The 17,437-nt window shown below is 47.8% G+C and overlaps 1 protein-coding gene across 1 annotated transcript in view; it reads right to left on the reverse strand.

Moving 5' to 3' along the window:
* Positions 1-17,437, reverse strand: part of LOC103806832 (dual specificity mitogen-activated protein kinase kinase 4-like) — a gene marked incomplete at its 5' end in the record, with an annotated part of 45,195 nt that overhangs the window by 22,198 nt on the left and 5,560 nt on the right. The window contains 1 exon segment of the mRNA XM_009079544.1: positions 6,695-6,869. Within this exon segment, the coding sequence (XP_009077792.1) occupies positions 6,695-6,869 (175 nt within the window).

Here is a 17,437-nt window from a genome sequence, read left to right on the forward strand (position 1 = left end):
AACATTTACTGCTGACTCAAGTAGATCACAACTAGTTTCCCATGTCCTGTGATGAGGTTCTCACACTGCCTCACTGTTTCCTTTCAGCCCTTACTCATTCACTCCCTCCCCAGTTACCCCACCAACAGGGCTTGGAGCACTGGTTTCCCCAACTCTCAGCCAGTGACTCAAACAGATGACTGGAACAGAAACCTCTCAAGGAGCCAGCTTGGCAGAGAGTATCTAATTGTGCAAAGAATGACAATGTTGGGTTGCAATAAAGCCCCAACATGTCTCTTCAAAAGGTGTATGGGACATGAGAAGGACAAAGAAATTTGCCCCTTGATGGAGCTTAATACACTAATGAGTCATTCTGGTGGGTTTTTATGGGCTATCAGGCATCCTGGTAAGGATGGAAGGATCATGGAGGTATAAACAAATGTTAAGTTTCTGCTCTCCCTGAACATTTGATACTTAGCAACCTCTTCCAGCTGTGAGACTGACATCAGAGGAAACCTGTGAGAGTCAGACAGGAACTTCTGGATGAAAGCTGTGGGTGAGAGAGCAAGCACTGACTGCAGCACAAAATGATGTATAAGAGACACTGTGAACAAGAAATGGCTCAACTGGCTTCTCCAGGAAGAAGGGGGATCTTTGATGGACACCCCACGGGGTTGCCATCCTGCTGGATTTATGTGCACCTAACCAGTGCTTCAGCCACATTCTCCCATTACCCAAACTGATCTTGGAAATGCTTTTGATCCTCTCAGGACAAGTTTAGAGCAGAAGTAAAAGACCATCTATAGTCTGGTTAAAAGTATTGCTAGACTGAAGAGAAACCAGGAAACCAGAAGCAGTGGCTGAGGACACTGGCAGGAACTGGAGGCTGGGCCAGGCAGACTGGTTCATACAACAGAGGTTGGAAGACACAGAAAAGTCTGGCTTAGGGCTGAAAAGCACTTTATTTTGGGGTGGGGAAACACCAAACACTGTGGACCAAAACATCCTCTCCCCACCTGGGTTACTGTCCCAGCTGTGACCATTTCTGACATAAAGATAACTCACTGGAAAAGAGGTGCATGATGCTTCCATGGGGTCATGACAAGAAGCTGGAAGGCCAACCAAAGCACAAACCACTCTACTCATCTCCTGATGGTGCATTTCTTAGCCAGCTGAACTGGTTGAAAAGAAACTGGGAGAAGCTGCTAAGAGTGAACCCCAGATGTCTGAAGCACTCCCTGCTGCAGGGCAGAAAGGAGTGAGGGGGTGAAGAGGAGGAGAGGGAGGTGGAGATCTGCTGAGCCTGAGGCCCAGGAGATCCCTGCCAGAGACACCAGTGGGAGCTCAGGACACCACTGCCATGCCCAGCACATTAAAAACTGAGTATTTTAAATACTTGCTTGTTTATTCTAAGAACTCTTCAAACAAGCAGCTTTCCCAGCCTGGCAGAGGCTAATAAAACCCACACTGTGTATTCCATATGGTATTTCAGTGAAAAGCAGAGTCTCCTGCTCCAACAGGGAAAGTATCCCCAGCTTTAATTCCAGTTTGGACTTCTAATTTATGTGGTTTTACATCCATATTCCAAAGCACCTTTATGTGAGAACTATCACCAGGGACAGAGGGAAACCTGAGGGCAGAAGTAAACCTCCCAGCTACTGGGTGGTTTCACCCAAATGAAATGGAGCTTCTCTATGGTTCCTCCACTGTGCCTCAAATTTGTGGGATCCTCCTGGAAAAAGATGCACAGCCCCTGGAGCAGCTGGGGCCACACCATGTGGGGATGCTGGAAGGGCAAAGACAAAAGAGGCTGGAAAACTGCACATACTGTAAAGCCTCTGGGATAAAACCAGGAGTGACAGCATTGGAGCAGATCCTGAGGAGCGACCAGCGCTCTGGAAAAGCCTAGGACATTAGTCACAAGTCATGAACTGCCACAGACTGGGCAAAACCAGACTGACAAGAAAACAAGAAGCAAGGTCAAAGGATACTGGGTAGAACTGGAAGCCTGAGCAGGCAATATTGCTTTGAGCTGGTGCTGGTGCTGCAGGCAAATGCCAGCCAGGAAAAGAAACGTCTTCAAGGAAAATGAGGAGCCCCAAAAAGAAACCTGCCAGGGAGGGGAGGAGCTAAGGTACAAACTGGCCTTGCAGTTGTGAGTTTGCATAGACAGAGCTGGCACTGCACAAACCTGGGCTGTTCTCTTTCCCATCTGGAAGAGTCTTGACCTCATATGCCAATAAATCCTCAAGAAAACGAAAAAGGCATTTTCAGTGAGGGGAAGACTGTGATGGCAGCTGACCTAGAGCAAACAGGGACTGTGCATCTCCAGGAAGATCTGATATGAAGGGACCTAACAAATGAGAGGATTGTCTTTTATTAAGATTTGGAAAACATAATGCAACATTTTCCAGGGCCAAAAAGCGGGAAAGGTTTGAACATAAATCCTCTGAGTTGGATTCCTCTTTCCTTCATCCTCTCCTCTCCCAAGGGCTCTAGGAAGAGGCTCCCTATGGCAGGAAGGGTGAGAGATGCACAAGCATCGCAGGTGGCAGCACAAGAGCACCATGTCCCTGCTCCCACAGCCCACTCCAGCCTGTTCCCAAAGAGGAACATAATGTATTTTTGTCATTCAAATAGATATTCCAAGGTACAGAATGACAAAGGCTGAAAGAGAGGGAGGAGCAGGACCAGGGACAAGAGCTCATCATCGCAGCCACACTCTGCCAGCTGAAGCTTTGCTGCAGAGGTTTCAGCCAGCGACACAACAAGGCTTATTTTAGGCTCCTTTTCCTCCTTTGCCACTGACTGGAGCACAGATGAAAAGCTTTCTGACTCACCCAGGGCCTGGCAGCCCTGCCCATGCCAGCAGCCAGACACCCTCATTAAAGGTGCCAGGATTGCATCTGCCAGGACCCATATATCAGCTGAGGAGACCAAAATGCATCAAAGGCAAGAAAACTAAAGAAAACTGTGCCTCTGCCTGCAGACCTCAAGTTACTTCCATGCTGTTTTAGCACTCAGGAATTACTTTGCTGCAGTGGTAAGAACTATGGTCAGGAAGCAGAGCAAAAAAACTGTGTTGGGGGAGCCCTAGGAGCACAGGAGCCAGTGTGTCCTGCAGCACTGGTGCCACATGTACCAAGCCAGGGGAAAGCCTGGAAAGCTTCAAGGAGCCACAGACTGTTCCTTGTGCAGAGGGCCAACAGACTACAAAGAGCCAGAGGAAGGAGCTGGGAATAGGATTTGAAGGTACACTGTCAGCTGCACCCACACAGGCTGAGGGGAGCAGGATGAGTGCCCAGGGTGCCCAGCTGGGCTGGCACAGCAGGAGCTGCCATCAGCCAGAGGGACACTCCAGCAACGGTGCAAGCTGAACACCTGTAGAACAAGGAGGAACTGAATCTGTCTGTGGTAGAAGGATGTGACAAGCCTGGTCATGGTAGGTGCACACAGGACTTGGCCCTTCTTGAAGTGGGGTAGGAATTTCCTGACTGCACTAGGAATTTGCAGCAATGCTGGTGGAAATTTGGGGAATGATGGAGAAGGATAGAGGAGCTGCTGGGAAAGGCTCCTGTATCAATTTTCTCTGCACCTAATTAGCAGAGCAATGTCTATGTTCCACTTATCAGTACAGAACAGCCAACAACTTTTGGCTTGTGGCCTCCATCAAGCCACTTCCTCCTGGTGAATGTCCTTCCAAGGATGCATTGCCTGCTGCACTGGTGCTGTTCTTGGGGAAGCACAGGAGGGACAGCAGCACCACCAAATAACCAGCTCCTGGCTTCCAGTCCAGCTGTGAAGGGCAGAGGTCCTGCTGCATGGTGCCACAACACAGAGCTGCAAGTAGGTGTCACCAAGGTGTGGCCAAGACCTCAAATCACTGAACTGGCATGTGTTCACAAAACACCATTCCCCTTCTCAACCTTCTCTTATAGAAAAGCATCATGCTGAAGGAGAACACAAGGCTTCAGTCAGCAACAGCTTCACTGGCAGGAGACCACAGGCTTGAGAGAAACAGAGCAGGAGGGAGACAGCCCCAAACACAGAAGGCCCATAGGGCAGATTGAGATGGAGCAGGAGCGGTGAGATTAGTGCACAACCTTGGCTGCCCCAAAAGCATCAGCAATCTAAGAAAGAAAGGTCTGAGGAGCTTGGGATGGATTCATCCCTAGTCCAAGCTCAGCCCTGTCCTCAAACCGCATCTCAACATGCTGCACCATCCAAGCTGGGGAATTGCTGCTGCTGCCTTGGAGACTTCACAGACTGTTCCACCCACAGGTCTTCCTTTGCTCAAGTTCATGTTTTATCCTCACTGGGACAAACAGAACAGTCTTTAACCACTAATACTTTGAAAATTACACTGCTGCCCTTACCCTCCAACCCTCCTTCTCCAGCAGGCTTAGCTCTAGTGGGATCAGGGCAAAGAAGGAGGCACCAGCCCAGCCCACGACTCTGACATTTCACAGTTTAGCCACCGTAAACCAACCAGGATTTACTTGTTTAAAAGTGAGCCCCCAAGCCCAGCACCCCTTGAGGCTCAGAGCACCTCTCCTCCCTCAGGAAAGCCAGCTCAGCATGCTGCCCCATGTCAGCTCCAGCCATGTGCTCCAAGGACACGGCCCTGGTGCCTTCAGCCTCCCAGGTGGGAGCTGGACCTGCACCACAGGCCCTCAGCACTGACAAGGTTCTCCTATGATGCTGCAAAGCCCTTGTGCAAACAGCCTGGGAGCACAGAACCCCTGTGTCAGCAGACACATCTCCTACTCCGTGACATGAGCTAATCCTTCAAAGTGCTCTTCTCCACAAGCTACACCCACTGCAGAGCTCCTGACAACAACTCCCAGCTCTGGTGTGTGCCCTCTTCCTACCCATGGCCACCATGACTACAGCAGCAAAACTACACGTACCCAGGTCACACACCCTGGGTTTGGGGAGCTGGAGGTGCCCAGGCATCATTTCACTACATCCATGGTTTTCAACCTGCTGTCTGCCAACTGCATCCATGAGTCCCACCAAAGGCAACTAAAACAATCCAGCCTTTAGCTACAGGCTTTCAGGGGTTCAAAACCAGGGTGAAACAACATTACATGGTGATCCAAAATACTCAGGAGACCTGACCAGTGATCCCAGTGCTGTGAGGAAGTCAGTATTTACTGGAGAAGGTCAAAGAATGGGGTTACTCCAGTAACTGACACCACACACAGGTAAGAATCTATTCACAGCAGCTGGAGCTGTGGCTGAGCTGTGGCTGCCTAGCAGGTGAGACCAGCAGGGGTGAACATTTTCAGGTCAGACCAAGGAATATTCCATAGAAGACAGAGAGAGATGGAAAAAACCAGCAACACAGACTCCTACATAGCTCACTTCTGCTCTTCCTTGGGAGCCATGGGAGCACTTACAATTGATGTTTCTGACAGAGTTAAAAGATGGATGTCAATAGCTACCTGCAGGTAGCAAAGGAAAGGACCAGAGAGAAGAGAGTGGCAGCTGTCCACCTCTGTGGACAAGCAGCTCCTCAAAGACACCCTGTGAGCAGGACTGCTGTGGCAGGACACAGAATACTCCATAGGGCCCAGCTGGAAAGGAGTGTTAGCGTAGAAAACACATAATCACGGAATGATTATATGGGTGCTTTTATTGAAGAGCTCTGGGAGTCGGGGTACAGACCCAAATCTGACTCCGCCATGGTTCTGAGATGGAGACATTTTTATACTCTTCTCTTACATAACCATGGTATAGTCATATGTTAATCATTACTTTGCTATTGTTCTATTGATTTCATCCAAGCATGATTCGAGTTCTCTTTCATCCTTGTTATGCTTCACCCAAGCATGAGTTTCAGTCCCCCTTCCATCATTGTTGTATTTCACCCGAGCATGAGTTCGAACCCCCTTTTCCATGATGGTGGTATAATTATCTGTTATTTAGGGGGTACGTACAGATAGGTACCCGGGTGTACTTGCACAGGTACACATCGACCTGCTAAGATAATAATCACTCTTGTCGTTAAGGCCTATTCTAGCTACCTTGCCACTAAGGCCTACTTTAACTCCCATGATTTTAGAAACATTTTATCCCATGTTATCAGGAGGAGGAGGCATATTTTTTAGACTGCATATTGTTTCTGGTTTTAAGGTGAGTTTTTGGGTAGCATAAAGTAGAAAATAGACACTGCCACACTTTGCTTCTAGAGAACAGGCCTGACAGGGTAAGCACAGAGCAGACACTCCATCACCCATCAGCAAGAGCACAACACTCCCTAGAAGACATCCACTCCATTCTAGCTCCTCCTGGTAAGGTCACACCATGGCACATGCCAACACAAACAGCAAGTTTTAAGTCACTACCTTCTTTCCCCCAAGACACCGAGAAGCCATGAGCTGTCAAGTTGTGCCTACCACCAGCCTAGGCTGTACCTGAACCAGTGACCCAGAGGTGAAAGGCCCCAGCATCAGTCTCCAGAGCCGTGTGAGCCCCTCAGCACAGCAGGTTCCTGAGAGACATTTTCACAAGGGCACAGCAGTTAGGAAAACTTCCCAAATCCCTTGTCAATATGCCCATTACACACCACATTTTCAGCAAACAGCAGCCTTTACACTGTGAACAAACAGAACAAAGCAGTAGGTGGGTGCTGGATGGAAGAACCTTAATTCTCTATCACATTGCATCCCTAAAGGACTCAAGTACAAACGTAAGGATGGGCATCACCTACTTTAACTGCCATAATTTGCCCACTTGGTTTGTGGACCATTTTGTTGACAGAACCATAAGCGCCTCGTCCAATTTCTCCAAGGTCTTTCAAGTCCTCTGCTGTAAAATCCCAATGTTGTTCAGGGGAAATCTTCAATTTTCCTGATGATTCAATGCTGTGTGTTCTCAGTCTCTCTCTGTCAAAAATATTGGGAAGCAATTTTTCCACATTTTAAATAGTCTGTAAATGTCTCTTTTCAGCACTTGATTAAACATTAGAAGAGGATTCACAAAGGCTACAGCAACAGTCTGACTGCACGAAGGATTTTGGTTGGGGTGAGGGGAGCAGGGGGAGGGTAAACGTTCAATCAAAAATGACATACGCTCGCCCACAGCTTCAATACAGGGTAAGTTTCTCCAGCTGGGGCACAAAATTCAATGTGTCTCATACAGCAGAGTCATTCTAAGCACTCATTGACACACTTCTTTCTGCTGTGAGCAGGACCTGGTAACATGCAGCACCAAGAGCCTGAGGAGTACTCCCAGCCCCATCTCCCCAAAGCTGCTGCTCTACACCACTCCCACCACCTGTCTCCCTTCCAGCTGGGATCCTGACCCAGACAAAGCTCTCTGGGTGAACCAGGGGGACTTTAGGAAAGGTTTACCCTTACTGGAAATCTCCAATTAGCAAAGAAAAAAAAAACCAACAAACCAACAAACCCCAAAACATTTTAGGTAATTGTTTAATGTATTCAAAACCAAATAAAGAGCCAATAATTTATACAACCCAAGACAAGTTGTTTGTGACATATGAAAACAAAAACTGCCTGTTTAAGTGGGTCTTCAGCAAACACCTCAATTGATTTTCTCAGGCAAACTCTGCTCGACTGAAGGCACCAGGATCTGCCCAGGTGAGGAACGGTGTGAACAGAAGAGCTCAGGACTGTTTGAAGGTGCCCAATGGCTCATTCAAATGCAGCAAATGCTATCACTGGATTAGCAGGAAATGCACAAGTACTTGCAACACTTTTCACCTTACAATGCCAATCAAAATTTCAGTTAGTCATTAATTCATTAGCTGATTCACACTTCTTGGGTCACAAGGTAAGCAAAAAGCTCAAGTTTCCCACTTTCAAGTAGCATCAAGAGTGTTGCAGACAGTTCCCACTGCAGTCACACCAACCTCACAGGTATTAATCACACAGGTACTTGTAAGCACCTTGTGTACAGGGACATCTCTCAAACTCATCCCTCAGGCTCTGATCCCTCCTCTTGGCATCTGATGCAGCCCCCATTGCCTGTCCAGGGTGCAGCCCAATGAGCAGAACACACATGGAGGATTTGACCAAACATATGGAACTTATGGAGTTTATCAGCCAAGGAATAAACATGTCACAGCTGATTCCACACTGATAAAGGCAACGTTGGGCAGCAGCAGCTGCAAACACCACCCACCTGAGTGCCCTGGGGGACCCAAACATGACCTCCACCAGGTTTTACTTGGATCCCAGGTTTTGCAAGGGCAGCGAGGTCAGACACCAAGGCCAACTGAGTGGAGAAGTTATGGTTCAAATGGCTTTATCTGCTGCACTTGAGCCTCTCTGCACTGCTTTGGGTTAGCACTGCCTGGGCTTGAACCCTTGGCCCACCAATGAGAGTCCTGGGGAGCAGCTCCTCTCCCCACTCCTGGGCTGTGTCTGCCCTGGTGTTCTCTCTCTCTAACCTGCCCAGTTTGAGATTTTCAATCAGCCTCTCCCTGCAACTTAGGAAACCTCCTGACAGCGCTACAATACAGCAGAGGTGGGACAGACTATGTATCTCAGAGCTTCTGTGTATGATGAACACTGCACTGACTGGGGTTCTCCGTGGGGGTTGCTTACTAAAAAGCAAGGAATGAAAACGAGGCAGCAAAATGATCCAAAAGAATAGAACAAAGGAAAAAAAGAAAGGAAAAAACTGAATAGAAAAATGCCCTGCACACATGCCAACTGCCTTACAGGTAGCTTATGTTGGGAGCTCCTCAACTGGCTACTGTCTAACTGCTCCACCATCCTGTTTGTCAGTACCATTAAAAATTCTCGTCCTGAGGGAGGAAGGTGGGTGAGGAGCACCATGCTGAGAAAGCACCAATAAATGAGCATTTCCTGCTCCACCTCCTGGCAGCTAGTGGGCCCAAAGGAGCCAAATCATCTTCAAAAAGGCAGAGAGAAAACCCAGAAAGGTAAAATTCAAGAGGGTGAAACATGAGCAAACCCTTTCCAGCTCTTGTTTGAAAACAAGATTTCACATCGAAGTTCCTGTGGAGCTCAAAAATTTAAACACTGATATATTTAGTCAAATAAATTAAAACCCTTCTCTGCTCTTCCCTCTGTTTTCTGCCCAGGAAACTTTGCTTTTCTTACCCTACAGCAGAAGAGAAAGCGAGTTGGAATTCATTATTCCCGTGCCACACTAACAGCCTGTGTGTCCCCAGCTGTGGTGTGAAGGCAGAGCTGTGCCATTGTCCTGCAGCTGTGGGCAGGAAGGTGGGAGCTAGGGAATACCCAATCCCTCAGGCTGCACCAAGGGCTCTGCAGCTCTCCAGGGGTTTGCATTGAGCTGTACCATCACCACCCACCCCCAAATCCTCCTGCCTTGGAGCTTGGCTTAGTTTCCATTACGTATTTATGATACCATCTGCCTCGTCTCGCAACCACAGCTCCTGCTCAGCTCTCCTCAAATACCCAGGGAAATGGTCAAATCACCAAACAACAAGTTTGACAGAGTGACAGACACTGGACTAGAGCTTTTATTCCTCGAGCTGACTTGTCACATGGAAGCAGTGCAGTTTGCCTTTAGCTGCATGGCCTACCTAAGGGTCGGAACTGGAATGCAGTGATTGCTTCTAGTGTAAAGAAGGAATTTTTCAGCGTAAATTAAAATCCCAAGGGATTTCCATGCCAAGAAAGCAGCTCCAAATATGCAAATCTAGAACACAGACTCTCTGCATTGAGCTAAATTGGGAATTTTCTGATGCAAATCTGAGGGAGGCAATAAGAACAACTAAATCACCAACGCAGGACATCTGTTCTGAGGTTTGCACTGCTGCAGACGTGTGAGGACATTCATCCAGGGGGTGCACATGCCTGCAAATACAAAGAGCCTGCCCAAACCTTCTACTACATCCTGGTGCTTTGGATACTACAGCATCCTGCTTCAGAAAACAGCAGGGGAACCACACAGTCCAGTGTCTAGTGAAGGTGACAATCAGTAATGCCTAGTCCCTGTGTTTGGAGCTCATCAGTTTGCACAGATATGAGCAGATGTGTGTCTCCTCTTAACCATTTTGTGTTTAAGCTGTGCCATCCAACCTTCTCTAAGTCTGGGAATGTTGGGCAAAATTGGGTGTATATTCTCCAAACACTCAGGGTGTGTTAGATGTACTTGTGGGGCTTCACCTGTGATTTAAAGCATAAAGTAAATGGCTAAAGTGGCCTAGATACTCCTCAAACAGTTAAAAGTAGCACTTCCAAATGCACCTTAGTGACTACAGCTCAAGATGGCTTGTCCAGGACTTGGAGCTTCCAAGTCCTCATCCTGCTTTTAGAGAGTTCTAAGAGAAAAGAAGAAGGAAAGGGGCTGAGGAGCTGGTTGTGTCCCTGTGCTTGAACGGCACCGATGTGAGGCTCTCGCTGCGGATGGTTACTATGCTTGTCACAGCAGTTCTTGCAGGGATTAGGAGCACCAAGCAAGACAACAACTCCTCCAAACAGTTGCCCTTTGTCAGAGCAGAGCAGTCTGCGGGCCCAGCTTGGCAGGAGGCAGCACTGGCGCCAGGCAGCGCCGCCAGGATGGGCATGAGGCTGCTCCCTGCACAGCTGGGCCTGCAGGGAACGTCTGCCAGGGACCCCAGAACCTCCTGGGGACACCCACAGACCCTTGGGGAGGGCTGTGTTAGCTAGTTCCCCAAGCCCTGCTGCTAGCACTCAACTGCAGGGAGCACAAACCTGTCTAACACCAGCATTTCCTTGGCAGGAAAAAGAAGGATTGTTGGGAGAAGCAGAGAAAAGTTGGGGTTTTAAGCATAACTGAAAGTTATCAGACATGAAGCAAGGCCAGAAAAATGCTGTAGGTAGCTACCTATCTGCTCTTTGTTTGACTTTGCTGAGAGCTCTGCAGGACTCAAACAAGCCCCAGAGTTGACGTATTTGACATTACAGCTGACACAAATGAAATCTGCAGAGGCAAAAAGATCTAAGCAAACCAGCTGTGCTTCCCAAGCCTGCCTGGTGCTGGATTCTGCTCAGCAGCCCCTCATTAAAGCTCCTATTTACACTGCAGTTAACGAGAATATATTCTACTTCTCCACAGGTTTGGTAAAAAAGCTGCTCCACACAATGGGATTTTAAAACCTGATTTGTGGTCCATTAGCCAAAGCTAAAACACAAATCCTCACAAAAAAAGCTTCCAGACAAACTGCAGGGTTTGATGACACTGTGCACTGTCTGTAACCTCAGACGACAAACACAGCTCAGGACTGGGGCTGACACATCCCTACCAAGACTTTCAAACAGCCTGGAGAGATCCTAGAGAGCTGTGATGCTTTACCTCCATGTCTGTCTCACTGCTGAAGCAGTTTTCAGACCCTGCAGGCTAATGCTAACACAAAATCAACCTGAGTTTAAATTTCACTGGAGAAAGTCTCCAGATGAAATGACCTTTTTTTTTTTTTCCCCCCAGAGGGCTGAAAATGTTGGTGCTCTCACAAATCTTTGGGATTCTCAAGAGAAGAAATTTTTGCTTCTGATAAGCAAACAGCATCCAGGCAAGAGGGGCAGAACCAGGTAAGTTGTTCTGAGGCTTTGCTACATTTAACAACAGATTTCTAGATGTGAAGAAGAGACACAGAAAATGTGGCAAGGGAAGGAAATAGTTTTGCACCTCTGACCTACTCAGCCTAAAGCAAAGCACACTCACTCCCTTTTCCTCGTGCCCAAGAGGCAGGAATTCTCCCTAGCACTGCTCTGGCTTTGATGTTCCTCAAACACTAAGATATTAACAACGAGTGGGAGATTGCAGAGTCCCTTCCACAGCCCTCGAGTCTCGGCCCAGCACACGCTCAAGGCTGCAAAGAGCCTCCCTGACTTCAACAGGGCTTGGCTCAGGCTTTTAAAACATCACTGTTTTGTACAGAGCTCCCATGGAAAAGCCCTGAGTTGCAACGGATTTTGGTTAGCCCTGCCCTGGACACGGAGCAAACCTCTCCACTCATGCTGAATTGAACTGAGCACACTGACCTCAAACTCATCCTGCCTTGGCCCTGAGCCAGACAGCAATACATTCCCTGCGCTGACACTGGATTCAGGCGTTTCAGGACAACACTGGAAAACCCCAGGCTAAATAATGTGAACAGCCCTTCTGAGAACGCTGACTCCAAACCATCCCCTCTCTCCTGGGCCACAGGCATAACAGCACAGACACGAGCACAACCATAAGAATCAACAGAAGGACCCAAATACAGACTGGAAATAGTTTGCAAAATAATACTGAGATGCAAAACCATTACACGACAGCCACCCAATGGAATGAGACTGTTTCTGAGGCAGTTCTGCTGCTTTCAGAGATGCCATTTTTGCGGGATGGAGCAGATTTGACAATGGCTAACAGACAGGTAAAGCTTACTGTAGCCTGCTGGACAGTTTCTGGATCAGGTCCGCTTCTCTCCTTTTGAAACTGAACGGGACAATGTGATTACTACCCAGGGTTGCTTGTGTGTCACTTCAGCCAGGAAAAGTTGTGGAAATGACAGGAAAACACGGTGCTGTTATCACATGACACAATAACATACAACACAATACTCAGCTGCTCACACTGCCCACTGAGTGCTCAGCGTCACCAACTAGTGAGCCATACAGTTCCATGCCATTTTTCACCTCAGCAACCTCCCCTCCCTGGGAGCAAAGCAGCATCTGATGACTTGAACTGATTTTAACATAGTAAGTCATAAGCAATTATTATTTCCAACTGTATCATTACTATTATTAGAACATGCACTAAGTTATTAGCCAAATACCTGTGTTAGTGACATGCTGCTTCCTTGGGGCACACTGTTCTGTTCTTGTGCTTTGCTGTTCTTGTGCTCTTGAAAGCAGAACTTGCTAATAATTTATTTTTTCCTAAAAAAAAAAATCGAGCTTCCATCCTGAATCCACCAATCTGGGACTGGTGGCCTCTCCCAGGTGGGCTTGTCATGCGTCAGATCCCCTCTCCTGAGCAAGTCTGCATGACTTGGACAACTACATCCTTACTCCTTCCCTCCACAGCCCCACAACTGGCAAGGGCTAATCACCTCTCTGCACTGCAAGACTTCTCTAGGAGCAAAAACGGAGTTCTGGATCTCCGAGTCCCTCGGGCTGTCCAGCTCTGGAAATCTTTCCTGTTATCTCACAGCAGAGCTCAGGCAAGATGTGCTCCTGTTAATCACTGTGTGGAGAACCACTTGTACTTGTACCAGTGACCTTGGATGGACAGACAGACAGCATGGGACACCAAGGGCTCTGCTCAGCAACTTGTTGGGACCACCTGAGAGGGACAGGTAATGAGCACTGCTAATTCCACTGCATGAAATAGTTTGGTTTAAAATACTCTAACCAGTGGTTTTCCTAATTTAAACTTCTCTAGGTCATAAAATTCCAACCCTAGCCTGGGAAAGCCCAACGTTTCCTTTGGGATTTAAAAAACCACACACAACCCAAAAAATTTCCCCAAACTTTGTGCTGTATCACAGTCTGGAATAACCTGAAATTCAGTGCCAAGAATGCACCTGGTCATGTATTCCTTTCTGTGAAGACAAGGACAGATGGGAGACACAGAAACCACCTGATTGCAAGACACAGACTGTTGTTTCAGAGATGCAGCTACCACCAATGTGGTGGCTTAAAGAGAGCTTGGAACAAGACTAAGTAGACCAAATGTGACTTGCATTTTTAAAGTGTCCCTTCTCCAAGACACGAGACTCATGCAGGCCAGTGAAAGTAGCTGCCTGGTGAAGGTTCCCAAGCTCCAGTAGTGTGGTGAGATTGTCCATGCTGTTCTCCTCCACGATGGCTGTGTGGGGCTCAGTGCTCTCCACTGACCCTCGGGAGCCAAGAGGTGGTTTGCTGTAAGCTCTGTAAGGATGCTTACAGAAAATTAAGGATGCTGTAAGGAGTTAGGCCAATGCTCCCAGAGAATCACCTTTCCCATTTTTCACTGGTAAGCAATACCCACCTAGAATATTAGAAGAAAACAACCCCAGATGCATCGTACAAGGCCCCCGTGCTCCTCAGAGAGGACAACCACCTTCAGGCTGCTGGTGAGAGAGATCTGAAACAACCACTTCCAGCTGATCCACACTTGTTTCTGCAGAGCTATCAGTTATGATGGGCATGAAGGTCCACTTGCTCATCTTGGATTTATTCTATTTATCTTAGGAAGGAGGGAATTAAAACAGGCTCAATGAGAAGACTGTTCAGGGTCACCATAATCCACTGTAGACTGGTTTGGCCATTTGCTCTCTCTTCACTGAGGTTCCCCAAAATGGAGATTCCTTCATGATATTAGTCAAGAACATCCACCTGAATCTCAAGGATGATGTCTGTAGTTCACACAGACACAACACACCACAAACTCAGTTTACCTGAGTCCTTTCAAAAGTCTGTTCCTCCAACAAGCAGAATAGCAAAACCAATTCAGCCCTGCAGGCCAACCCCCACCTCCATCACATCCATCCAATCCACCACAACGTCCTTCCCATGAGCACTGTGCACAGCAGATGTCATCCCTGGGTGCATCCTGACCATTCAGCCCAGATGTCCTCCATGGCACACACTGGAAGTCACTCATTTGTGCACAGGATGAGAACAGAAGTTGTAAGTGATGACCTGTGGGGTTGAAGCAGTCTCAGAATCTGCAGACTCTCTTTATTCTCCGTTCCTCAACGTGTACAGAAGGCAAAAACTTCTTCAGCTTGAACCACAAAGCAGAACAGTTGCCTCACATCTCTGCAGCCAGGGGAAAGTGCAAGGTATTTTACTATGAGGTGATGATTGAAGCTTGAAGAGATCAAGGATGTGCTCCTGCTCTGATGAAATGAGGTGAGACCCCAAGCACACAGAATAGCAAGGAGCAGAGTTTGCTCATTGTTCACTGGCGTTTCCTGCAGGAATGTGGGTTTCAAGGTTCACATCTGGAGACAAAGGGTTCATGTCCAACTTAAATCACAGACAAAAATTGTGGTGGCCCATCTAAAAAATCCTTTCTGACATTTCTGCCACATAACCAAAGAAAATTCTGTGCCTGATGCTCTCAGATGAACTGCAGTCCAACAGTGAGAGTGGCAGCCCCTCAGGGTCAGAGCCCAGCTCCACCATCTGCCCAGCACAGCAGAGACACAAGCACCAAGCTCATCCCACTCCATGTCCTACTTTGTCACTTGTAAATGGTTACTGAACAATATATTCATCCAAAAAATCAGCAGAGACCAAACCTGTGTGTGCACACAAGTATATTTATACATATACATTCAGAGATGTTACATTAATCAGCTGCTTCATCCCATTTCCCTCTCCAAGCACCAGCAGGTTTTGCATACGAAGGCAGCAGTGCTGCCTTTGCCCAAGGAGGAGGAAAAAAAGGAGATATATAGACTCTCTTCAGCCTCAGCACTTCATCCGAGCCCCAGGACACCAGGCCCTAAGACAAACAGGATGGGAGGATGAGACATCTATTGATTCCCTATTGACCTTGGATGGAAAACAAGGCTCAGAAGGCATATTCACAGGGCTAGAAGAAACTACAGGAGAAGGGCCAAGAGGCCAGTTCATGCCCTCAAACATTTTATAAAGAGGAGCAATAGTATCTCCTGCTCTCTGGATAAACTGTAACAGACATCACTTCCATCTGATGGGTTTTCAGCTCCTGCCTTACAAAGGGGTGAGCCCAGACATGGGATGCTCAGTGTTCCCTCTCAGGCAGTACAGGAGCCATGTGCTCAGCTCAAAGGCTCCCTGGGGCACCCTGGGGTGCAGGAACCACACAGGTGCCATGGGATCATTTGGATCAAAAGGCTCAAGTCCCAAAGACTGCTCATGGCAGGAGGGAGGAAGGGAAAAATTCTGACAACTTCCAGTTGCCACATGGGATTCTGGATCTCACCTGTTCTTTGAAACCATAAAAAGCTACTGGTGAATGCAGACAGAGCATTTGAAGGCTCAGAGATGGTGATGCATCTCCCTTCTCTATGAAGTATGAAATGTGAGGTTTAGAACAGGTCCCAGAACGTAGCAGGTCAAAAGGTAAAGCACAGACACACAGGTCTTAAACTACTCTGAAAACACACCAGCAGAGTCAGCTGTTATTGCAATGTCCACCCTGAATGGAGCCGTGGTCTCCCACTTTCTCACTAACCTCCAGAGAAGATTGGGGTATTTGGTGTCCTGAATGCTCTGAACATCTCCACATACCCAGACTTACAACCACTTTGCATATGAGATGTGCACAGCTGTCCTTGCTATAGGATGCAGCACCTCCAAACAAAGCAATGAAGGAGAGGCAATTTTGCTTCTGCTAACACAACAGTATGAAGGGAAGAGAAGAGCTGATACCAACTCTGAAACTACTTGACCTACATTCCCTGCAAACAAGCACTGCAGTAGTTCTATCTTGGTGTGAGTTATGCAGCTGTGCCAGGACCACACGTGTCCCTCCCAATATGTGAAGAGTGCTGCAGCTCAGGAGTCCCTAGGGCCTCTGCACACTGAGGGGACAGCTCTGCTCCTGCAGCCCCAGGCCACCTTCAATCCATCAGGGCACAGTCAGTGGAATTACAGAAAGCCAAAATTCTCAAACCACACCAAAGCCTCTGCAGCACAGCACAACACCCTGAACTGCTTTCCAACAAGGGCAGCACCATTCCCCCATCTCAGACACTGGGGACCATCTCAGGGCACTGGGGGAAGCTCCAGCTCTCCATGGTCAGGACAACAGATCCAAATCATCTTCCTCAGCAGACCACACAAGGGATTATCACAGTGCTGACCTCAGATTCAGGTCTATAAACCTGGGCTTTGGGAACCAAGCTGACTGAGCAGGAGAAATGCTCACCCCTGGGCTCTCCTCCAGGCCCTGGAGTGTGACAGGTACCTTGGTCCTGCCCAGGCTGCAGACACCTGGCTTTTGCCATGAGCATGGATGGAGTCAAGGATGATGAATTACATGCCTCAGGGAAGGATTTGGCCAACCATGGGTCACCCACATAACTAGATGAAAGGGAGGCAGCACAGCTCATCAAAAGCCAGGCATGAGAAGTCAGAGAAATTTATGCTGGAAGCAGCAGATAGCACAAAGCTTCTCTGCAGAGAGAATCAGCACTTTGAGAAATACCAAAACTTAGAAGGTTAAAAAAAATACCTTAATACAGAATATTCAGCCAAAATCTCACACTGACTATGGCAGCACCTTCTCTGAAGAGGTGATCTACTCAAAGCCTGAGGCACTAAGCTCAGGTATTTTACACACCACATCACCTCTGTCACCTAAGCCTCAGACATTACTGGCCAAATGGACTTGTAAACTTTTGGAAGAAACAGAAAGGTTAAAGGCAGGACTAAACTCAATGTCAAGGAAGCTCTTGAAAAAAATGCAGAAGAAACACTGCTGCAGCACTGAAACAATGGTGATGTTTGTATGAGTGAAACCCTGAGTGCCACAGGCTCCCTCAAACACCAAGTGTCTCTGCTGAAACCTG

Source organism: Acanthisitta chloris, unplaced genomic scaffold (assembly GCF_000695815.1).
Source record: "Acanthisitta chloris isolate BGI_N310 unplaced genomic scaffold, ASM69581v1 scaffold530, whole genome shotgun sequence".
NCBI classification, from domain to species: domain Eukaryota; kingdom Metazoa; phylum Chordata; class Aves; order Passeriformes; family Acanthisittidae; genus Acanthisitta; species Acanthisitta chloris.